Here is a 25,406-nt window from a genome sequence, read left to right on the forward strand (position 1 = left end):
GGATTTCCTTCATAGCATTTCTGTTATTGTATCTAATTCATTCTTAACAGTGCTTGTCATGGCAAAATAAATACATAAATACACATAAAATAAAATAAACATTCAGTAACAAACAAACTCTTTTCCCAGTGAACACATTTTTCTGGTGTGAAAATGAAATCAAATAATAAATATAGAAAACAAGCTTCTAATAATCAAAATGCATGGAAAAACAGTTTTTTAATAGAAAAAAATTAAATAGAAAATGAAATACATAATAAAAACATATTTCTATTCTAAACCATAAGTAAATTTAAATGTTTTAGTAAAACAATAAATACATTTATTTCTCCTAATAAGAAAGAAAAATACATTCACCGAAATAGCATCCTGAAGCCTGAAATATAAATAGTAAATATAATATATAATAAGTAATATAAATGTAAATTTAAATTATATTATGATTTAGAAAATACATTGTATTATATATAATAAAACATATAAATTAAAGCATATATATAAAGGTATATAAATTAAGCATTTAAGAAGCAAAACAAAACGACAAAAATACAGTCACCAAAATGACATCCTAAAGCCTGAGACATTTTCACAGTATTTTTGATTTGATATTAATGTTATATTTTTCAGCATTTATCAGCTGATGAATCGAGACAGACGACTCACATTGCGTCTCTCCAGCTCTTCTTCCTTGTATTCTTTGGTGTTTTTCGGCTGGAGACCCAGTTAATTCCCAGCTCAATAAACCCATCCTCAGAACCGACCACAAGTGACAAATGCACTAACACCCGAGCAGAAATCAGAGGATGAATCTGAGCGAGCGCTCCATCATGCTGATCTCATCTGAGACATACGTCACGCTGTGATCGATGTCAGCTCATAAAGCCTCACTCTCATGGAGCCAGGTCTCATATTTTGGGGTTGAGGAACTCCTGGCACAGGTGAACAGAGACCCAGACGCTCGGGGTGACACTCTTTAACTCTGAACTTTGACCCCTGAGCAAACACATCAGACCTGAGCTAATGATTTCTAGAGTTCTGCATGGCTTCCTGAACACACACACACACACACACACACACTTCCTGGTGCTTCAGATCATGATGAAATCATTGCATTCTTCCTCTGCACATGGACACACTTCTGCTTTCAGAGTAAATCTAAAAATATGTCTAACGTGACCCCCGCTGGACCTCAGACTGGTTTTGTTGTTTGTAATGTCTTTTGTTTTTGGCCTACAGTCACATTACTGTCTGCTACAAACCTCTGAATTCAGCTTCTCTTGAATGTTCAGTTATTTTACGGTTCTGAATCAAAGCTGGCATTTTATTGTGCTGATTGCCATAAACATTCTGCACATCTGTTAATATGGAGACAAGCTCTTTAAAGACGTCTGGAGTGTCAAACAGTGCTTTGTGTGATCATGTTATGTTAAATCAATCAGTCTATTCATGATGGAAGATAAGTGTGATTGGCTCACTCTTACTGCTCTGCTCCTATTGGCTGGAGGGTCTGGCCCCGCCTCCTGAGTTTATAATGAGGGGCGGCAGGTGAACGAGACACACAACTGCAGCTCCACAAGATGGTGAGTGACACCACTTCCTTTCACTAACTCTACTCTACTCTATTCAGTGTCACAGTTGCTCAGAGTGAGTCACAGTCACTTTTAGCTGTGTGTTGTGTTGAATCAACAGCATGAAATGATGAAATCAGTGTTTCTTCTGAAGAATCTGACCACAGCAACACCGTGATTGCAAAATGAAATGTAAAATGAATTAAGAAATTACTCTCCAGGCGAATTTTGGTATTATTTAGAAATAACATGAAGCAATCCAGAATGAGCTTCATTTTAAAGACTTAATATGACTGGTTAATTATTACCAATTAACCTGTTAGTCATTATGGGATTCACAGCTGAAAGTGCTCTACCTAAGTTATAAATGTAACCGTTTCCTACTTCAGTTTGTTACAAACATAATTTGGGTGTCTTTGGAAAGAAGATCCTTTGGGCTTTACTTTTTATCAACCAGATTAGATAATGCTCAAAAAATGTAAAGTTAGACATTGAAGTGCCTTGAATGAAGGTTTTTTTTTTACCAAACTTAAGTATTTTTTTTTATTTGATATATATATATATATAGTAATGGTTTGAAATTCACATGTCTCATGAATAATCTGAATAAGATATAATCTGAATAAGAGACTCCTTCAAATATTTTTATGAGACTGTCTACACCCCCCCCCCCCCCATAAAAAATAAATAATAAAACATATTTCCCAATAGTATTGAAGGCTTCTACAAACTATTAAGTCAGTAAACATACCGCTGCATAGTTTTTTTTTTTTTTTTTCAGTTATAAAACACTAGGCAGAACCCTAGACATCGTATAAGTGATTTATTTTATCACTAGAAAAAATACAATAAGATTAAGAAAGAGTAAGAAAAAAAAAGAATAATAAATAAAATTAAAAAAGATTTAACTTTGCCAATCACAGAAGATCCCTGAGATTGCTAGAAATGCAGCATTTACAATGAATTGCGATGCAAATAAGTGCTGATGTGCTGATGGCCATTTATACAGATGATAATAACGATAGCCGTGATCATTCAGTAATAGCGAGCTGATTTGGGCTGTTTTGCGCTCAAACAGATGGTAATCATGCAGATACATTCACATTCAACATAAAACACACTCTCACATATATATAAACTGTTTAAAAATAAACGAATCAAAGGAATATGCGATCGCTGTAAGCTCCGCCTCCATCAGCTGACAGGTGCGTCAGAGCGCGTCATATGATCCCAGGAGAGAGCGCCAAATTCAAATAAACTATCTTCCGCCTATGTTTCATTCATTGTTTATTCAGGTGGGTTGTCTCATTCTGTTTGTGACACTGTACGTTGCAAAACCATGCCGTGTTTTTACTACCAAGACGCAGTTTCCGACCGTGAGTTATTCCATAACGGACACAAACAGTTCTGTCGCTGAAGAAATGAAATGTGAACAAAGGAATTATGATCCATATTACAACGTGATTGCTTCGTTGGACTAAACGTGCTTCATGAGATGTCGTTCAGTGAACCCTTACCTTCCGAACTAAACCATGATTTACAGCTGTGGATGTGTTTATGACTCATTATTACCACGGATCTGGTATGTACAGCGTTTCTAATGTTCATGTTTTTATGTGTACTGCTTACACAAATGTAACAAATATAGTCTTTATAAGCTTTCCATTGAAAAACAGCGATCTGTCGTCGATGCTGGAGGCTTAGATCTTTATAATGATACATAGTTTGTCAAGATTAAATTTGTCCCATTTCATTTAATCTATTCATAATCACTGACACGTGCGAGTTTAGGGGCGTCCTGCGTTCCTGTGCTGGCTAACAGATCTTAAGATGAAAAATACACCTGTGACTTGGACGTGCCAGCACATTTTAATATCAGGATTTTCAGGGTCTGTATATCGATCAATATTTGCTCACTGGGTCTTCCTGTTCACCTCTTTATGACTTTATCATCCGAGGTTTATCATAAGCTTGGGTTCGGCTGCTCAGATCCTGTCCAACCGTTCCTCTTATCCACAGAATCACAGGTGTGACAGTAATGTGACCGATACATCATCACTGAAGAATAAAAGACCATCTGAACCTCACAGCTCTCACATCAACTCTCTTATGATCTCAGACTGAGAAATGTGATTGGGTCTGATGTCTCTTTCAGGTGTTCACCGTAAAGGACATGAGCTTTAAGGCCGGGATGGAGATGAAGGTCTCTGGAAAGATTAAACCAGGCTGTGACACGTGCGTACATCTGCTTTTAGACCTTGAGAAAGTCTGTTTTAAATCCGTTTGTGTGGATCATATATATTGCATATAGATTGTATGCAATTCACGTGCAGTGTTATAATGTCTCGTGCAGTGCAGTTAAATCAATAAGATTAGCAAATATAAATTAACTGAGCAGACCAAAAGTGTCAAGAAAGCACTTTTCTATATCATGATAGAAACTGTCCACGCACGTCTCTCTGTCCTCAGGTTCTCCATCAACATCGGTCACGACGCAGACACAATCGCTCTTCACTTCAGCCCTCGCTTTAACAGCAACGTCATCGTGTGCAACTCCAAGCAGGGCGACTGGGGCGCCGAACATCGGGAACCCTGTTTCCCCTTTCAACAGGGCGAGGGGTTCAAGGTGAGCGTCGGTGACCTCTGACCTTTGACCTTGCCCACGGCGCGAACCGCTCAAACCAGCAGCACGGTCATGCATTCGTTAGAAATTCTAGTGTTCTCTTTATTTGACTTTCACAAGCTTATTTACTTTCATATTTAAGGTCTGAATCTGGCATCCACACACTAAGCTGTTGTCATTTATGCTGCTTCAGATGAAGCTTCAAACATCAGTTGTTCTTTATCTGTGTTCTTTGATCCGGTTCTCCAGTGATTCCTGTATCTGGGTTAGTTCCCAGCTTTGGTCTTTTGACAGATTACAGTAACTCATGACACAAAGACCCATAAAGCGTCACTCTTTAGACGTATCGACCACTCGAGCAATAAACCGCCCACCGGTCAGAGGTTTGAGGATGAATACACTGCAATCACTTGCAGCTTCTCATGTCTCAAAATACACATTTATAAATGCCACTGCATTAGATCACACATTTATAACACATAAAGATGTACAAATCTGATTTTTTTTTTTCTTGCAATTCGTTTTATCTCTTATATGACGTATTACAAGTTGTAATTGCCTTTTGTATCTTTTTTTTTTTTTAGCTTTTTATCCTATCCGAAATTAACAGCACTGTGGAATATAAAACACATTTTTGCCTTGAAATTGAGAAATAAAAATGTTTCACCTTTGGTGGAATTCTGAGGGGAATAAAAAGTGAGATGTAAATTTTCCTCACAATTATGAGTTTGCATCTAGTCATAAATCAAAGGTCACAATTATTTATTTTTTCGTTTTTATTTTATCCCACAGTAGAAAAATCTTCCAGATCTTCCAGACTGACGTTCGTAGATGTGAAAAGCGTTCTGTTCTGTATTGAGTTTGTCTGTTTTTAGTTAGTGGATGAAGTTGCTAGTTACTGTGATTCTCAACACCTGCCTTCACACAGACTCTTGATCTGATACAGTGACGTTCAGATGTTTCTAAGTGCAGCTGAAGCTGATCTCACCGCCTCTCTCCTCCAACAGCTGAGCATCACCTTCAACAACGACACCTTCAACATCAAGCTCCCGGGGGGCACCATGATGAGCTTCCCCAACCGCTTCGGCGACGACGTCTTCAAACACATCCACGTGATGGGAAACGTGAAGATCACCAGCATTAAGATCAACTGAGCAGGAAGTGACGTCATCCCGTGGTTCCTCATGTGTCAGACCTCACTCCACTGAATGTACCAAAGAAAACCAGAGAGTCAAATAAATGCACTGACAGAATGTGTCTCGCTGTTCTTCTGTGTGTTCTTGGGGATTGAGAAGGTTCTCGTGCAGTGATGATGAAGCTGCAGCCTTAAAATAATAATACAATAAAATAAAATAAATGCATGGAAAAAGTCAAAAGTAGGCTTTATCACCATCAACAGCAAAATACATACTTGTAATACACAGTGACATAAAATCACTATTTGGTTTACAGTGACTACAAATGAATAAAAAGTTGAATAAAAAGAATTCCTGCGAAAACAATCTGTAGTTTTAGCGGATGAGAAAGCTGAACGCTCTCAGTCTGAGCACAGTGTGTGATTTCACATCAGTCGGAGAACTCCTCGATTCAGAGAATCATTCAGCAATGTATTTCTCCTCCGTGTGATATACATACGAGTTCAGTTCAGAGTTACAGGATCTTCATAATCATTTACAGAGCGACTCGAAAAGACCAGAGCAGGAGCTGAGGAATGTAACGGACAGAAACCAGATTCCACACACACACAGTAATATATATATATATACTAATATAGCACCTGATCAACTTTTCAAAGGGAAGAGAAACACTTCCCATAGCTTCTGCTGTTGATGTCAAAGGTGTGTGTCCAAACAGCTACAGTACTTCTGTTACTTGACTATATGGTCAATTTTAACATATCAGCATTAATATACAAAAAGTAACATTAAGTCACAATAATTCATTTGTTGGTTAAACTTCAAACACTGACTCTGAGAAGCTGTCACAACATTGATCTGATTGTTTTAGCGGCCCATCATGTTGACTGCTGTATTAACCAATCATGTAAGCCAATCTCTCTGGCTGGCCAATGACAAGCCAGTGTGGAGTGTTTGAGAAACCTGTCAGAAAACAGTCATTATCTTTGCAATTATGTTGCACTTGTGATGCAGAAAGGACACATTTTTGTACGAAAACTGTTTTGGTAATGTGTAAAGTAATGTGTTAAATACAGAACTGAAGCAACACCAGTTAAAATCTCAAAACAGTGGCCAGTTGCATAAACCGCTTAAACTGGTTTTACAAGTTAGTCATGTAAACTTTAAGACTGGACAAAACTTTAAATCAGTTACATATAATGTAGAGTGGGTTAATTTGAATCACTGGACTAACTTGTAGATGGACAGGATTTCCTAAAAACCTCTGAACCCTCTTTATCTGTGGGTCCTACCCGCTATTTCAGGAAAATCAAAATGTATTATTATTATTTTTTATGTTGGGAGTATTTTATGATTCAATATTAATAATTTCTTTATGAGCATATTTCCCATTCTTTTCCTATGTTGGGCATTTTTTGACAGTGAAGGTAAATGTTACTTATTTTTTTACCCTTTGTCCAAATAGTGCCCATACTTACATTTATTGATTAATTATTTTTTATGGGTTCACATGCAGAAGCTAATGTGAGAAAATAAGTACCTAAGTTTCATACCACTACGATAAAACAATATTTTCCACCATTCGTTTCCTCTGTCATTCATTTTTGACCATGAAGATATCAAGTGGTTACCAAGTGTTACTTTGTATTTTTTGACTCTTTAACACATCCATATCATGTTCACATAGCTAATGCGACAAAAGTCCACAAGTATCATCACATTCCATTGAAGCAAAAATTCAAATCGTAAATTTCTTCGGTCAAGAGTGACCAGAGAGGCCCAAAGACTCAGTCTTAGCATAGTGGCTATGTTTACGCAACTGGACCCAGAATTTGTAACTCTCTCCTGAACTCATCCTATTTGATCTTCGATGGCGTTGACCCCGGCGGCCGACCCCTGGTCCCCTCGACTCGCCCCTGATGACTGACCTCTCTGGGCCAGGTAGTCCTGGTAGTTGCGTGTCAGCAGTGTATAGAGCAGTGGATTGACGCAGCTGTTTCCGTACGTCAGGCAGGTGACGAAGAAGTTGACGTAGGTGTGGGCAGCGGCTGACAGCGAGCGAAGCGACTCGGACGAGAACAGCTTTGCCATCTGCCAACCCCAGAACGGCAGGAAACACGCCCAGTACGCCACCACGATGCAGAAGATCATTCCCACCACCTTGTGCTTCAGTCGGCGCCTGCAAGCGGACGACGAGGATCCGTGGGTCAGGTTGGCCTGGGCGGCCCAGTAATGCCGGGCGAGACCAGTGTAGAGTCCCACCATCAGCAGGCCGGGCAGGAGCATGCTGGTGAAGAACAGTGCGGTCAGATATGCCTTGAAAGCCTCGGGTGTCCATGTTGGGAAGCAGATGCGTTTGACGAGGCCCACCATACTGGGACGTCCCTCGCGGAGACGGATCATCACCATCATTGGGAGCGTCAACACGAACGCTGCCGCCCAGATTCCCAACGCCATCAGCCAGTGATTACGTGTGGTCGAGCGGCGGGCTCGGAAGGGAGCGGCCACGGCACGGTAGCGCTCCAGACTCATGGCCACCAGCACAAACACGCTGGCATGCATGGTGAGCAGATCCAGACTCAACAGCAACCTGCAGCCCATTTCCCCAAAGAACCAGTCGTGGGCGAAGTAGGTGCAGACCACGAATGGGATGGTGCCCAGATAGAGCAGATCCGCCGCCGCCAGGTTGAGGATGAAGACATACATGGAGCCGGCGCGCCGCAACGTGGCCGATCGCATGATGGCGAGGGTGTACAGGTTTCCCGTCATGCCCAAAACACACATGGTGACAAGGGTGGCGCCCATGAGCGGAGTGACCCAAACTACTCCCACACTTCCGGCTGCGGTGCTGCTGTTGGGCGAGTTACTCATCATAAGAAGATCTGGGGGAAATATATCAATTCAAATGTTTCCTATAAAACAGAGCTGTATTGTTTTCAATGGTTTCAAGAAGAACCTCTCCACTGCACCAATGTTCTCTATAGTGGAAAAAAAGAGAAAAAGATGCTCTTCACATGAAGACAAACATAATTGATCACTGAAATCTTCCCAAAATCATTCTTCTGCTGTTGGGTAAGTTACTTATCGTGAGAAGATCCGAGAGAAATACATCAATTCAAGTGGTTCCTAATAAAACTGAACCTTGTTCTTTACTGGAATCAATGGTTCAAAGAAGAACCTTTAACATCCATTTAACTTCTCCATTGATCAAAATGTTCTTTATAGCGGATAAAGGTTATTAAGTGTTCTTTACATGAAGACAAAAATGGTTCTTTTAAGAACTGATCACTGAAAGCTTCCCAAAATCATTCTTTTCTGGCATCATTGCTATTTGGCGAGGATCTAGAAGAAATAAATTCAAATGTTTCCTGTAAAACTGAGCTCTTTGTTTCACTTCTTTATTGGCACAGATGGTTCCATGAAGATCCTTTAACATCCATGGAATGTACTTTATAGTGGAAAAAGGTCCTTTAGATAATGTTCTTCAAATGAAAAAAAAAAATTAAATAAAGAACTGTTCACTGAAAAGTTCCCAAAATGGTCCTTCTGTGGAACTCCTGTGAAAAACACCTTTTGGAACGTTTAGTTAGAAGATTGGTTTTATGACGGAAAAGAGACCGAGAAGCTTCTTCAAACATCACAGCACCAAATGAACACGGAGCAACAGACTGACAAGTCCTTCTGTAACAAGTCCTAAACATACCCATGATCCGACTCAGCACTGTGGTAAAATAAACCTCCGTTCAGGACCATGCAGATGTTCCTCTGATGTTCTTCACTGTATCCATGCAGCTCTGAGCGTGTGTCTTCAGCTCTTTGTGTTTGGTTGCTGTATGCGTCTTTGTTTCTGTCGTGTCTGCAGGTTTCTCTGATGTCCGTCTCTTCTCTCTCTTTCTCTCAGGTGAGTGTGATGTGACGTTCAGCGTTTCACACATCCCGGTCATGAGCAGCAGTCAATAATCTTCCATTCACACTCACGTTCAAACACACAGCACACACATGTCCACTAATATCCTCCTCCAGCTCACATGACCAGTCAAAACCAGACCTCAAACACATGGTTAGATCAGTACTTTATTGAAAAGCTGCACCAAACCCTGAGGGATCGTAATACTACAGGAAAAGATAGTTCTGTCAAGGTTTAGTCCCCCTCATGTTGCTTCAGAATCTTCTCTTCCAGTGTAGCTCTGAAATCTCATTTGTGGCCATGTGTGTTGAAATATTATGATTGAACGGTCATGTGACACACGAGTACCAATGAGATTTGAAAGCTGCAGTAGATTTACAGTGACTTATATCTGTTCATCATATGATGGAAAACCTCAAAAATACAGTCTTGCAAAAGTTCTTTTTTTTTTTTTTTTTTTTTACCGTTACCATGTAACATTATGCTATAATGCTTTATTTTTTTGTCATATCAGTATATATAACAGTAACATGACAAGATGTGCTAAAAAACTAAAGACATTTTAGCAAGACATGATTGATAGTTTTATGACACTTATAATGTTTTTGGGCTTTTTTTAATTTAAACGTGGTCACCATAACCTGTCATTATATGATTAAAAGCAGCGCGAACATTCTGCTAAACATCTCCTTTTGTAATCCATAGAAGATAGAAACTCATAGAGGTTTGGAATAACATTTGGTTGAATAAATAATGACAGGATTATATTTTTTTTTTATATTTTTTGACTGAACTGTCTCTTAATATGTGAATAAAAGGAGGTTTAGAATTAGAGAGCTGACTTTCACTTAAAATGTGTTGCAAATCATTATAATTATTCATGCTCATGTGAAGGGTCAGTGGTTAAATAACTTAATCTCCCCACTAGATGGAGCGGCTAATCCTAAAAAATATAAAAATAATAATAATAAGATTAAAAAAAACAAGATTTGGTAGCGAACAGTTTGTGGAAAATGCAGACATGCAAATATAACGTCATGGGGATAAAATATAATATATGGGGATAAACTGTAACGTTATGGGGATACAATTCTTAAAAGATGTAATGATACAGAATCATATTACAGTATACAAACAAATACTTAGTGTAAAACAACTTAAAAGCACAAACATCGGAGGCACAAGCGGTGAGATCTGTGGCCGGTCAGCTGCAGAGGTCACAGGTGAAAGGTCAGGGGTCACACCGAGGGTTCCGTAGGCCATCAGTGTTTCTGTTTGAAGTAGGCCTCCACTGAAAAACACAGCAGCACTCATGTTGTGGTGTTCACACTTGTGTGTGTGGTTGTGTGTGTGCATGTGTGTTAGTGTGTTTGTGTTTGTGCATGCCTGCGAATGTGTGTGTGTATGCATGTGTGTGTGTGTTTGTGCATGCATGCGAGTGTGTGTGTTTGTGTATGTGTGCGAGTGTGTGTGCACGCGTGTGTGTGTGTTTGTGCATATTTGCGAGTGTGTGTGTTTGTGTGTTTGTGCATGCATGTGAGTGTGTGTGTTTGTGTATGTGTGCGAGTGTGTGTGCACGCGCATGCATGTAAGTGTGTGTGTGTTTGTGCATGTGTGCGAGTGTGTGTTCACGTGCATGCTTGTGTGTGTGTGTGTGTGTGTGTGTGTGTGTGTGTGTTCATGTGCATGCATGTGTGTGTGTCTGTATGTGTGTATGTGTGTGTGCATGCGTGCAAGTGTGTTGTGTGTTGTGTGTCTGTGTGTGTGTGTGTGTGTTGTTACCTGTGTACTCCTGTGGGCTCATGGGAGTGCTGATGACTGCATTGAAATGGCTCATCCAATCCTTTTGCTCCGTATCAGTTTCACAGGTGAACAGGAAGCTGCGGTCGGGTGTTTCTATGGTGATGCCGTACTGCCACGACCCGTTGTAGTGGGTCCCGGCGGGGAGACCGATCGTAATGCGGTATCCGTGATCTCTGTGTCCCAGGAACACCTCGCCTTTAGCAAACGCATCCTGACACACACGAGACAAACTCAAGTTTATGACACTGCTGCTTTCAGATTTGACAAGTTCTCGTTCCTCTTTCAGGCTGAAGCTGTATTTGAACTGTTGCATCACTTGTTCTGCAGATGCTGTCTCTGATAGACATTTATCTTTGTACTAGATTACTATCATAACTTAGTTCTGTGGTTTAACTTTCAGATCAGTTCTAGATGTCTGTAAGTGTATTTACAGCAAACGGATATTTTGGCAAAAACAGAAGCGAGTTATTTCTTACGATAAAGGACACCGTGACACATAACACATGAAATGGGCTGTATTGTGTATACTTTTCTCCTTTCTTAATGCAATTTCTTAATTTAATGTTAATTATTTTATGTAAGAGTAATTGACTCTGAAAGTGTGTAGTTTTTGATCTATAATGATATTTTGTCTTCACTCATTTATTTAAAGTGGTCTTAAGTGGGATACAGGAGCGTCATGAGCAGACGAGGGACGTCTCACCAGAGGATCTTTGAAGTACATGAGCCGCCGGTGATCCAGCGTGAACCAGCGCTTCTTAAAGCCTTCTGTTTGCTGCAGAAACACAAACCAGCTCAATGTCAATCAGAACAGGCCGTGCAATGTCACAAAGCATTATGAATGCTCTTTCCTGCTGTTGTTAAATATTAGTCAAACCATTTTTTTTTTAACTAGTGGGTGCAGGACACTAGTTCATTCATGTAAGAGAGGAAATCAAAATAAATAATATATATATATTCTTTATACCCAAAGATTTTTCATACAGTGGACTACCAGTAAAACCAAAAATGATTCAGACACTTTGACCTGACCATGTTTTGCTTAAGTGTTTTTTCTTTAATCGCAAATGCATTCTTTTAACAGCACAGACTGAACAGAATGAAGCATCACTTGGTAATTGGTTGATCGAAATTGTTATTACCTAATTGTGTACTTTACACATGTTGCATGTGTTTACTATTATAATAATAATAAATTATATATAATTAAATGCAAGTAACCCTAAGCCAAACCTGCATCTTAACCCTAACTATACAGTACGTACATGTAGCTAATTAATATCACTCATACTTATAAATACTCATTACAGTATTAAATAAAGTGTTGTATTTTGTTCCGTTGTGAAGTCTGAGAGCTTGTCTCACCCGTGGGCCAGTTTTCTCCATGTAGCCCTCTTTCCGAAAGCTGCGTGTGAGTTTGGGCTTCAGCTGAGCAGAAAGAGAATCTGTTAGTGACGTCACATACTCACACATGGAAGTGAAACGAGTGCCGGTGTTTCAGGACTCACCTCAGCGTCCGTGGCTCCAGGGAACGCCACCTTCAGATAGTGCAACTGTGCCGCACGGATGGAGTTAAACCACTCCACCACCTCCTGATGGAGAAGAGACAGACAGACAGAGAGATGTCAGACAGAGACAGACAGAGACAGATAGAGACAGACACAGAGACAGACACACAAACAGATAGATAGATAGATAGATAGACAGACAGACAAAGAAACAGACTTGCAGTGTGTGTGTGTGTGTGTTATATCTCACTCTGCTGCTGTCGTGGTAGATGAAGATGTTTCGTGTGATGTTGTCTCTCAGGTAGGTGATCTGGAGGCCGTTGGGGTTTCCGATCTTGTCCGGCTGGAAGCAGGCGTTGATGGTGTCCACCTTTAGAACAGCTTTGGGTAGCTTAGCCTACAGAGACGCAGCAGATACTGTGTTAAAGGGTGAGTTTGCCCATTATCAACAAATGAGCAATGTGTATTCTTTTCAGCCAGGTTGTTTTTCATTAAAAGTCTTTTGTGAAAACCACAGACTGTACTTCCACATTTGTGTATCCCCACTGACAGATAATGTCTGAGCTCAGTGCTTTGGGGTGTGTTTCTCTGTTACTTTAGTAGGGTAGTAGTAAATAAAATCACATCAGGCTAAAACTGAAACTAAAACCATTAAAAAAGGATGTAATGAACAGTATATGATATAACTTAATAAAATCTAATCTCGATGAATAAATCAAGGAAAGTCCTACATTATTTCCCGCTATTCTGTTGTTAATTTTGTTACACACAATGTATTATAAGGATTTAAAGAGTATCAAAGTATCATAAGTGCTAATAAAATTAATAAAGACTATATAGCCACAAATTAAAAGGACAAAAACACATCAAACTTGTATATACAATTATTCTTAGAAAATATCTAAAACTCTAATCTTAAAACTCTATCGTTCTGTCAGTGATGTTTGGGCTGACACTCACATCTAGTTTAGTGAAGTACTTTAGTGTGCCGTCTCTCAGCGACAGGACGAATCGTCTGCTCAGGAACTGTCCATTGTCCCGCCCCCTCTTCATTAGCATGCCATCTCTCGTCTCTGTGATTGGTCAAACAAGCATGTCAATCATCAGGCAGAACACAGAAAGTATTCTGGGAGTATTCTGAGATTCACACACACCGTCCTCATAGATCAGCTTCTTTCCATTCTCCATGAACTCCTGCCTCTCGTACTTCGCCCGAATCCACTGCTCCCTTAGCACGCTGGGACACACACACACACACATATAAATAAAAACTAAAACTGAAATAAAAATGAACTACACTTAAATGATACTATTTTAAAAGACCAAAAACCTAATATAAATAACAATCATATAATCAAATGACCAAAAAACTGAACTAATATTAAACCAGAAATATTAAAATAAAAAGCTATAAATTATTGTGTAACAAGTGAAACATAAGTGACAGTTCTGTTCATATAAGGGTTACCATTAACTAAAATATTTTTGTAAACCAAAATAAGCTGAAATAAAATATTAATATTAGATGACAGCTTAACCTAAAATAAATCTAGAAATATTTCCTTGGTAATGAGTTTAAGTAAAAAATAATAATAATAATATTACTAAAACTGTAATGATATGAAATAATATAAAACTAAAAGTTACTAAAAAAAATTAACACTGATATTAAATAAGAACAAAATAAGTTTTGTTTTAAATATATATATATATATATATATATATATATAGTAAATGAAAACTAAAATATAGAATTGAAAGCTAATCCTTAATATGAATAAATAGTAGATATTACGAACAGTGTAATAATACTACATAGGTCCAGAGATATCCAGTTTACTAAGAGCCTCAAAGACAGATTTCAGATCAGCTAAATCAACTCAATTAAGTGACCCTGATCTCACCCTAAATATAACCACGGCCTGATATGATGAGTGTTAATGTGATGGAAACTCACTGGCAGTCTCTGTGTGTGGGTTTGTAGTAGTAAACAGGAAGTGCAGCTTCATAGACGGCGTTCATGGCATCATTCCCTCGCTCAGACATGAACTACAAACACAGACATCAGAAAACACAAAGCTCTGTATGATTTACACCTGGTGCTGCTTCCAACAGTGGACGAGAAACCATGAGTCTTTCTGTACACTTCACTGTCAACATGTTCCAGAGAGAAATAACAGTGTCATAGAGGTTTATATGAATCATATGCGCTATATTCTTCAGAAGTCATATGATGATTTGTTTGAGGAACAGACTGAAAATTAAGTTCTGAATGAATGAAGTTCAGCTTGATAGTCACAGGAACTATAAACTGTTTCAATCTGGAAAAGAGCTGCATGATTTTAACATAAAAAAAAAATTACAAATAAAAATTACACCAAACAGATCAGCATTGTTGTTAAACTAAAACTATAAAAAAATCATTTTTCATAATTTAAATAAAGCTGAAATAAAGTATAACTATTTGATGAAACACCTTAGCTTCACAATTAAAATAATAATAATAATATATAAAAAAGCTAAAATAGTATTATAAAAATGTTATATAAAGTGAATTACTAAAAAAAAAAATATAAAAAATATTATAAGAAATATTATAAAAAACGAATAAACATTAGAAAACCACACAATAAAATTACTAAAGCAAACGAAAACAGAAAATATGCAATAATAAATATAATAAATCTAATATATAACATCACAGGTCAGAGTTCAGTCTACGTGTTTGAAGAAGCGTAAAGAAAGGACAGAGTGTGATTATTTCCTGAACAGAAATCGTAATGAACACCTGAACTTCTGAATCCTCCCAGCGTGAGAGTCGGAGCGATTTGACTTTTCCGAGGTCGGGAATACTGCGATGGATTCCGGAGCAGTCCAGACAGACGAAGATGCCCAGAGAACAGGAGCCCCATTCCGGATCTGAGACAGAGAGACCATACAGAAATAAATCAGATATTTTTATTAATATCAGATATGAACACATGGTCTGGCTCTTCTAGTCTAAACACACACATGAGTTTATTAAGAAACCCAGATAAAGAATCATTAACATCTGCCTGAAGCTACAGAAACACAGCGAGGACATTCCTGCGTTATCTGACTCACAGATCGACTTCTGCACAGGAAAGAAGATTCAGACCCCAACACTAAAGATAGAGCTCATCACGCACTTCACAAATACTTCATCCACTGCACCGCATTCATTTATATTAATCACAAATATAGACGTGTGTCAGTTTCTGATGGGAAGGAAGTAAATGCTCATATGTATGTGTGCAGAGCTGGGTGACACATTTATAATTATATATTATAGTTTTGCCATGTATTACTTTGGAAGGCGTTTGACTGCAACCAGATTGTTTAGATTCCACTGAAAATACAATGAAAGTAAATTTGGTCATAACATTCTTCAAACTATCTTCAGCATCACGACCGCAAACTCTTGTTTACTGTAAAAACAATCAACCTGAACATGTTCCTCATGTGATTTAAATAAAGTAAAGTCATGATATATCAAACATGACAATAAAGCTGAAGCAAAGGCTTTGGATATACAAGGATGGTGTATTGCTTATCAAAGGGATGAAATGTGCATTCATGCAATGTTGCAATTACCGTACTTACAAGATTACGACTTGTAAAAGCATTCACATCCTCATAAACACAGCTTTAGTAAACTGGGAATTTTCTGAGAGCTATAACTTACGCCACATACACTGCCTTCTGAATAAAAGAGTCATGAGGTCACTGCATAGATATGTTTTCTGTACATTTAGCTGCTCCAGACACATCAACATGTCTGAGTCTGACATTTTGACAAAAAGTATAATTACTGATTATTCCCTTGAAACTGTAGAGGTGCTGGTCATATAATTAGAATATCATCAAAAAGTAGATTTATTTCACTAATCCCATTCAAAAAGTGAAACTTGTATATTATATTTATTCATTACACACAGACTGATATATTTCAAATGTTTATTTATTTTATGATTTAGGACTGATGAAAATCCCAAATACAGTATCTCAGAAAATTAGAATATTATTTAAGACCAATACAAAGAAAGAATTTTTAGAAATCGTGGCCAACTGGAAAGTATGACCATGAAAAGTATGATTATGTACAGCACTCAGTGCTTAGTTGTGTCTCTTTTGTCTGAATGACTGCAGCAATGCGGCGTGGCATGGAGTCGATCAGTCTGTGGCACTGCTCAGATGTTATGAGAGACCAGGTGTCTCTGATAGTGGCCTTCAGCTCTTCTGCATTCTTGGGTCTGGTATATCACATCCTCCTCTTCACAATACTCCATAGATTTTCTATAAGGTTAAGGTCAGGCGAGTTTGCTGGCCAATTAAGAACAGGGATACCATGGTCCTTAAACCAGGTACTGGAAGCTTTGGCACTGTGTGCAGGTGCAGAGTCCTGTTGGAAAATTGAAATCTGCATCTCCATAAAGTTGGTCAGCAGCAGGAAGCATGAAGTGCTCTAAAACTTCCTGGTATATGGCTGCGCTGACCTTTGACCTCAGTGAACCAACACCAGCAGATGACATGGCACCGCAAACCATCACTGACTGTGGAAACTTTACACTGGAGCTCAAGCAACGTGGATCATGTGCCTCCTCTCTTCCTCCAGACTCTGGGACCCTGATTTCCAAAGGAAGTGAAAAATTTTCTTTCATCAGAGAACATAACTGTGCACCACTCAGCAGAAGTCCAGTCCATTTTGTCTTTAGCCCAGGCAAGACATTTCTGACGCTGTTCAAGACTGGTTTGACACAAGGAATGCGAAGCTGAAACCCATGTCTTGTATACGTCTGTGTGTAGTGGTTCTTGAAGCACTGGCTCCAGCTGCAGTCCACTCTTTGTGAATCTCCCCCACATTTTTGAATGGGTTTTGTTTCACAGTCCTCTCCAGGGTGAGGTTATCCCTATTGCTTGTAACACTTTTTTCTACCAAATCTTTTCCTTCCCTTCTCCTCTCTATTAATGTGCTTGGACACAGAACTCTGTAAACAGCCAGCCTCTTTTGCAATGACCTTTTATGTCTTGCCTCTTTCCAGTCAGGATTTAGACCGTATCATAGTACTGAGACTGCTCTCCTTAGGGTTACAAATGACCTGCTCTTATCATCTGATTGTGGTTCTATTTCTCTATTAGTTTTATTGGATCTAAGTGCTGTGTTTTACACAATTGACCACAGCATTCTTAAGCACAGACTTGAATACTTTGTTGGCATTAATGGAAGTGCATTATGGTTTAAATCATACTTATATGACTGCCATCAGTTCGCAGCAGTGAATGAAGATGTATCATATCGATCACAAGTGCAGTATGGAGTACCTCAAGGATCTGTACTAGGAACGCTACTCTTCATGCTTTACATGTTACCCTTGGGAGATATCATCAGGAAACATGGTGTTAGCTTTCACTGTTATGCTGATGATACTCAGCTCTATATTTCTTCGTGGCCCGGTGAAACACACCAATTTGAAAGACTTATGGAATACATAGTCGATATAAAAAACTGGATGACGACTGATTTCTTACTGCTAAATTCTGAAAAAAAAAAAACAGAGGTGTTAATTATAGGACCTAAAAACTCTGCTTGTATTAACATAGAACACTGTCTAAGTCTTGATGGCTGCTCTGTCAATTCTTCGTCATCAGTTAGGAACCTAGGTGTGCTATTTGATCGCAATCTTTCCTTAGAAAGCCACGTTTCTAGCATTTGTAAAACTGCATTTTTCCATCTCAAAAATATATCTAAATTACGGCCTATGCTCTCAATGTCAAATGCAGAAATGTTAATCCATGCATTTATGACACATTGTTTTGCTAATCCATGTTGTTCAGTTGCTTTGACGCAATGTATTTTGTTTAAAGCGCTATATAAATAAAGATGACTTGACTTGACTTGACTTCAATACTGAACCTTTTCACAATATTCTAATTTTCTGAGATACTGAATTTGGGATTGTCCTTAGCTGTCAGTTATAAACATTAAAATTAAAATAAATAATAAAAAATTGAAATATATCAGTCTGTGTGTAATGAATGTGATATACAAGTTTCCCTTTTTGCATGGAATTAGTGAAATAAATCAACTTTTTGATGATATTCTAATTATATGACCAGCACCTGTAATTGTGCTCATTAATTACGATTATCAAAATTTACATTGAATGATGTTCATACCATTGTTTGAAGCAACCCTGTGCCATATTTTAGATGAAAAAATTAACACGCTGAAAACACTCTCCATGAAAAATGTATTTTTGCTTTTCTATAGTAGTAGTTTCTATAGTAGCCTCAAATGTCAAACATATACTGAACTGGTTTCTTCTTTAAATAATAATAATAATAAATTGTTTTAGAATATTATACTAAAACTGCAATTAAAACAATGGAAAACCCTTAAGATAACCTGTATAGAAAGAATAAAAATAACATCTTAAAAATGAATGTTAGTTTAAATGGTGATGGGATGCACGTAACTAAATGACAGATGAAATTATAAGAAAGAAGTGTGCCTCAAAGCTTGCCTATCTTCTGCTGCACACTCAAACGTATACACCTTTTCTAAACAACAAGTATTTTAGGGTGTAGTGTAAGTAGGCACAGCTTTGGTCTTGCATGCCTGAAAATAGCTGCCCAGAGGCATTACAAATGAGTGAACGGACTTTCCTTAAAAGGGACTTTGGCTGAAAGTGCCATTATAGAATGACTCTTTCTGTCTTTCTTCGTGTGTTACAGTGGACAGTGTGGAGAAACACACTTCCTGTTTCTTCATCAGTCTCCTCAACCGCTCCCACATCCCTCTCTCTCTCTCCCCCTCTCTCTCTCACACACACACACACACACACACACACACACACACACACACACACACACACTTTCTCTCTCTCTAGAAATATGCAGAGCTCACACAGAGGCACACCTTCAGTCTATAATATCTGAGCCGTGTCCAGCAGCAGCAGCTCCTCTCCAGATAAACTCAGTCCTGAGCTCTGGAGTATCATCTCTAAACTCCTGAGTGAATCATCCTGAATCATGAGGAACATGTTCTGCTGTAGAGTTCCTGAAATCAAACCCTGCCTTACACGAGCACAAAAACACCATGAGAATAAATAGTATGCCAAATACAGACAGAAAACCCTGCTTTTGATATGCAGAAATGGACTTTGAGGTTCATATAATACAATATGATACACACCTACTACCCTAATCCTACCCAATGTGTATCATATGTCTGGAAACGCATGCACGCGCTTCTTTTCAGATTTAAAACAGGGACTTTCCCATCTGACTTTATGAACAGTAAAATAAGGTTGTACTATGTTTTGTGAAACAGCCGTCGTGACGCAGTGTCTCAGGTGAGTCAGGTGAGTTGTCCTCCGCTCGCGCAGGTTCGGTTCCGGTCGATCGGTGAATGTTCGATGCGTGTAAAGAGCAGTAACTTACTGTCGGCGCCGCAGTCCGCGCAGCTGCGGTTCCCCGGTTTCTGCAGGACGTGTTTGAGGCTTCTGGCGGCTCGCTCGTTCTCCGTCATCGGTCCGGTGCAGCGGATCTGTGTCTCCCCGGGAGCAGCAGGAGGAGCAGGAGGAGGCGCTCGTCTGATGGAGGTGCTTCAAACATTCGGAAGTGGAGTGGCAGAGTTTGTTCAGACTTGTTGTTCCGCATCATAAACGCCACAGTGTGCGTGCGTGTGTGCTTGCGTGTGTGTGTGTGCGTGCGTGTGTGCTTGCGTGTGTGTGTGTGTGTGTGTGTGTGTGTGTGTGCGCGCGCTCCAAAGCCACACCACATCAAATACATTTCAAACTCTCATGATTTCTCACATATGATTAAACCCCTATTATTTACTACACGTTATAATGTAGAACCTACATAAAAATAACGCAGATGTACTGGACACAAAACTTACTCCAGCTGAAAGATACCCTACTAACATAAAATAATCATAGAATAGTAACAGCTAGGAAGACCAAATCTGAAAAAAAAAAGAATGACTGAAAGGACTTTTAATTTAATTATTTAGTTATTTTGTACTTTTTACCAATTTATTTATTATTTCCCTTCATTTTTATTAGGGCAATCAATCTATACGTTTAATGTCATTTTGGTTACATTTAAACAGCAAATAAAAATAAAAATCCTGACAGTTTGCTCCAACCTGGAAACTCTCCATAAACACATACCAAACATTTATTTAGCAGATGTGAGAAACCACCCAGTAAGCTTATCTCAGCTTCATATAAAAATGTATATAACTTAGATTTTTCTATTCATGCATTCAGTGCACACTTATCCAAAGTGGCTAACAATAGAGGAGCAATTCTTCACAAGGACACACCAATATTCATGAGTAATGAGACACCGTTAATTAGAGAACTGCGATGGAGGGAAAAGATTAGAGCACAGGTGAAAAGAGAATTTTAATTTTAATGCAAAAATAAAATGCATAAAAGGCTTTAATAATCATACACGACTCACATGTTTCACTGTCACTATCTGTCCACACAGTGGAGGCAGCTCACTGTGAATCAGCTCTTCACTGAAACAGACCAGACAAGCATCTGATCAGCTGAAATAATCATCTGTACTCATCACAACAGAGAGATACAGGAGGCTCTGAATCTGCAGTCGGATTCCTCACAGTTTATGAATTCTGAAGAATGTTGCTTTATTATATCAGGTATTATAACAGGTTCTCAGTGAAGTCACCGAACACTCTTCGCTGGAGCTGCAGGTGGATCTGTGTTTGTGAGATGAGTCTAACAGAGCATCAGTCCTCTGAGTTCAGCAGCGCTGCATCTGATTGGCCGATCGCACTGATACAGTACATCAGATGTGATGTGACTGTAACACTGTCTCCATGGCAACCCCAAATGATGCTGCCACAACGACCACCGAAATAGCTCGAATAAATAAAGAACACGCAGGCTTCCTCGAAGACATCCCAGCAGATCGAAGGATAATGAAGCAGACTCTCACTGCTCACTCATCATTTGTGCAGATGAAGGCTGGCAGACTGAAGCTCTGTGTGTCTGAATGAATGATTAAAGAAGTGACACGGTCCATTAAGATGTGTTGTGTGTCCAGAGTGGTGACGGTCCAGCTCATCAGCCTGACCTCACACATCACATTTCATCAGTTTGTGTCAGACACCTGCAGTCTTCCTCTGAAATCACATTCACACAATGATTCATTTTAATCTTATTTTAATCTCCATTCATTTCCTCTATACCACTAGATGGTATAAAAACACTTTCCAAAACATTCGCTTTACAACATGCATGTGCAAATTTGGTTGAGTCTGTGCTTACTTGTTCTAACATTTGATGTTTTCTAAAATGTTGTAGATTTAAGTAGCACAATGCTCAATTTAATGCACATATGTTGAGACAACGATCTCAATGATTTTCAGTTTTAAGATTAAATTAAAGCAACAGCCTTGAATAACGAAAGCAGGGATGATGCGATGGTTTGTGAGCCTCTGAACAAAAGAATGTGTAAAAGAATGGTATTTGGGGAAAAAGTGCCCCTGTTGTTGGGGTTAAAGGCACAGTAATTAACATGTTAATTATCAGATGGCTGACCTTTCCATTTATTGACATGAAATGGTTGCATTCAGATGGTAAATATCACATATTATGCCAGGTGTCTATATAAGAGATAATCACCATATTTAGAATGAAATCATTGTTGTCTTTTGTTGAAGATAAACATTAGATTAAACAAAAATGCATGACAGTTTACAAACTGAAAACTTGCTAAATGTTTAGAATGGTAATGTGTGATTTATTTATTTTTTTTTTAGAGCAAAAGTGAAAGACAGCATTTTTTATTATTTGTTCTAGATTCTGTTCACCACTATTGAAGTTCTCTCAAATATAGCAACTTGAAAATGGCTCAGTAAACTCTCAGCTGCCTTTAACACATTGTACCATGTTTAAATACAGTCCGTTATGTTCCCCCCAAGTTAATTCAAAAAATCATTTTGATTTAGCAGATTTTTGTTGATTCACTCACAGAAAGGAACCTGAACCACTGAACAAATAGAGGAAGAGATTCAGCAAACACGCATGTGAGAAACAAGATTGAGGAAGAACTGACGAATAGAAAGAGTGAGAAGAGGCCACGAGATGATGCTTCAAGAAATCAGCACATTAACCAGCAGCTTCACATCCTGACCTTTAGACTGTAATTCATCATTACTTATCAGCTGAAGACACACACACACACACACACACACCTGAAGCTTCACTCTGTATGTGCTTTGTTTATTTCTTGGATTCACTTTGCCTTCATCACGACCAAAGATCTACTTGATCTTCACAAATAAAAACTCCATTATACTAAAACATCCTGCAACTTTAAAAAGGTAAACCTTCCTCAGTCTGTTATGCACGTGCACTCTCAAAAATTCAAGTTTCAAAAGCAGGTTTTCACAGTGAAGCCATGCACAGGAGAACCAGTCATTGAACAGAAAGATTCCATGGATGTTAACAGTTCTTCTGGAACCATCAATGATAACACAGAACCTTTATTTTGAGTGTATTAACATGCACTAAACTGCAGAAAGGACTTGTTTGCAGCTTTCTGGTGTCACACAGATGAACATCAACACTTGTCATTAACGCTTTAAAAGTCAATGAAGGAATTGGGAGTGAATTCTCCCATAATCCCCATCACATTGTAGTTCTTCAGTGTGGCTGTGGATTGTCTCGTCTTGGCAGATTTAGTCTCGGCTGCGCTCTCTGGTCCTAACGGCCGCTTGCCGTCGCAGTGGAGGCGTTTGATCTGAGTCGGAGGGCGGCTGTTTGCTGAAACGGTGCCCGACGTTCACCGCACGAGCCGCTCTGGGCAAACACACACACACACACACACACACACACACGTCACAGAGCCGATCTGAGCACCAGGAGTTCAGCTGATGAATAGGAAACTGTGAATCTTTGAGGAGATGCTCCTGATGCACCTGTTGGAGAAAGTCTGCAAAGGTGTGATATGAATAATCTGTCTGATATTACGGGGAAAATTTGATTTTGACCCTGGTTCCTGCTTCTAGTCCTCGATATACAGGTTACTGACAGTGGACACATGACACAATATAACTATACTCTAATATATGAACACAATATAACATGATGCACAACAAAGTTGAATGACGCATTACTTTGAGGGCCAATTCTCACCATCAACTTAAACTTTTTGTTCCCAAAAATGTAGTTGTATGAATGAAAGTGTTGTTTTCAGTGGAATACATGGGTTACTCTTATAAAATCAGGCGAATTTCATCCCAAATTTGTTTTCATAATTTATATTTATTAATTTATTTTATTATTATTATTTTATTTGTTTATGAAGAACATCTATTTTAGAATTCTTAAGATGGTTTGCATTACTTAGAAAAGTCCAGGTGTCCTTTTTGGGTATTTCTTTACTGTATTATAATAAAATAAACTGTCCTGTTCAGATACAATTGAAACATAACAATAATAATGAAATCAACATTATTAAGAGCAATAAATCATATGCAACCATAATTCATGAATATAAAGTCCACAGCAGTTTAGAAATGGTTTATGATTTTAAAATGTTTTTAATGAAACTCACCAAGGCTGCATTTATTTGATCACAAATACATTATAAATTATGAAATAACATTACAGTAAAAAAAAAAGCTGTTGTGAATGTTAAACAGTAATGTATTTCTGTGATGCTCCGCTGTATTTCCAGCATCATTCCTCCAGTCTTCAGTGTCACATGATCTTCAGAAATCAGAATAATATGATGATTTACTGCTCAAGAAACATTTCTCATTATTATCAAAGTTGAACACAGTGCTGCACAATATTTTTATATATTTTGATATTTTTTTCGTAATCTTTCGTAACATGATAAATGTCTCTACTCTCACTTCTCATCAACTTAATGCATCCTTGATGACTAAAAGTATTAATTTCCCTCAGAAGTATACACGTGTCTAACTGAGCACTGCAGCAGTTTCAGTGTGTTGGTGAGCTCATGTGGTGCTGCTGATCATCGTCTCTCTACTGTTGTAATATTTTCTATAATTGTTTCTCTGCTCAGTCCTGATACCAAACTGAGTGTTTGAGCAGTGGCTGCTTTAATATTGATGAGGGGAAACTCTCCAGCATCGCTCACAGCTGCACTGCTGCCAGCTGAAATCACAATCTCACCTGAAACCACAGAAATCAGCCCCGAGTTTAAGAGATCGACGAGAGACAGCGAGGCACCAATTAGCCAAAGATTCAGGGTGACGCGATTAAGCTGCTGAACTTCAGCTGTGAACCATGAACTGCCTTGTTTGAATTTACCTTTTGAGGTTTATGAATGATGGATCACAGGAGGAGATCAGTCTTTACTATAATAAGTGTTTCTGTCACGCTCTGCACAGTGATGCTGACTCAAAACACAGAGAACAAGAGATGGACTGTAACCCTTCGTAAGGAGGATGATGATGATGATGGAGAGTGTGTTCACTTTATATTCAGTGACACATGAAATTCACACACCAGCATTTAAAGCTCATACAATGGTGCACTTGTATCACTTTTCATACATCTGCTATTGAAGTGTTATGAAAGCATTAAAGGGATCATGAAATGGAGATTCAAAGGTTCTTGATATTTACACATATGAGAGTTTTTGCTGCAATGTGAGCAATGCTAATAAAAATCAGTACATATCCACACACATGAGAAGCAGAGCTGTGTGTCAAGCTGTAAAGGTAGAAAAACCAATGTACCTGGATGCTTGGTCACAGCTTTGCTGTGTATATTGAGAAGAGGATCGGGCCCAGCACTAAACCCAGAGGTACCACGTTATAAAAAA

The 25,406-nt window shown here is 38.6% G+C and overlaps 3 protein-coding genes across 4 annotated transcripts; 1 reads left to right on the forward strand and 2 right to left on the reverse strand.

Moving 5' to 3' along the window:
• Window positions 1-1,498: 1,498 nt before the first annotated feature.
• On the forward strand, window positions 1,499-5,448 carry LOC127959173 (galectin-2). Of its 2 annotated transcripts, none has more exons than XM_052558180.1 (4): window positions 1,499-1,580; window positions 3,724-3,803; window positions 4,038-4,194; window positions 5,199-5,448. In XM_052558180.1, exons 1-4 carry the CDS (start codon window positions 1,578-1,580, stop codon window positions 5,343-5,345), a joined length of 387 nt encoding a protein of 128 aa, XP_052414140.1. In that variant the 5' UTR covers window positions 1,499-1,577; the 3' UTR covers window positions 5,346-5,448. The 2 variants fall into 2 exon arrangements, with proteins under 2 accessions (XP_052414140.1, XP_052414139.1); XM_052558179.1 differs by lacking the exon at window positions 1,499-1,580 and adding an exon at window positions 3,494-3,595.
• A 1,235-nt stretch (window positions 5,449-6,683) lies between these two features.
• uts2r4 (urotensin-2 receptor 4) lies at window positions 6,684-8,223 on the reverse strand. Its single transcript, XM_052558178.1, has one exon. It carries the CDS (start codon window positions 8,199-8,201, stop codon window positions 7,179-7,181), a length of 1,023 nt encoding a protein of 340 aa, XP_052414138.1. The 5' UTR covers window positions 8,202-8,223; the 3' UTR covers window positions 6,684-7,178.
• Window positions 8,224-9,383: 1,160 nt separating this feature from the next.
• On the reverse strand, window positions 9,384-20,253 carry LOC127960197 (arf-GAP with dual PH domain-containing protein 1-like). Its single transcript, XM_052559790.1, has 11 exons — window positions 20,010-20,253; window positions 15,334-15,464; window positions 14,503-14,594; window positions 13,700-13,782; window positions 13,506-13,618; window positions 12,796-12,942; window positions 12,546-12,629; window positions 12,403-12,465; window positions 11,741-11,812; window positions 11,017-11,248; window positions 9,384-10,525 (listed from the first exon to the last, which is right to left on the reverse strand). Exons 1-11 carry the CDS (start codon window positions 20,095-20,097, stop codon window positions 10,497-10,499), a joined length of 1,134 nt encoding a protein of 377 aa, XP_052415750.1. The 5' UTR covers window positions 20,098-20,253; the 3' UTR covers window positions 9,384-10,496.
• Window positions 20,254-25,406: the final 5,153 nt, after the last annotated feature.

Source organism: Carassius gibelio, chromosome B6 (assembly GCF_023724105.1).
Source record: "Carassius gibelio isolate Cgi1373 ecotype wild population from Czech Republic chromosome B6, carGib1.2-hapl.c, whole genome shotgun sequence".
Taxonomy (NCBI): domain Eukaryota; kingdom Metazoa; phylum Chordata; class Actinopteri; order Cypriniformes; family Cyprinidae; genus Carassius; species Carassius gibelio.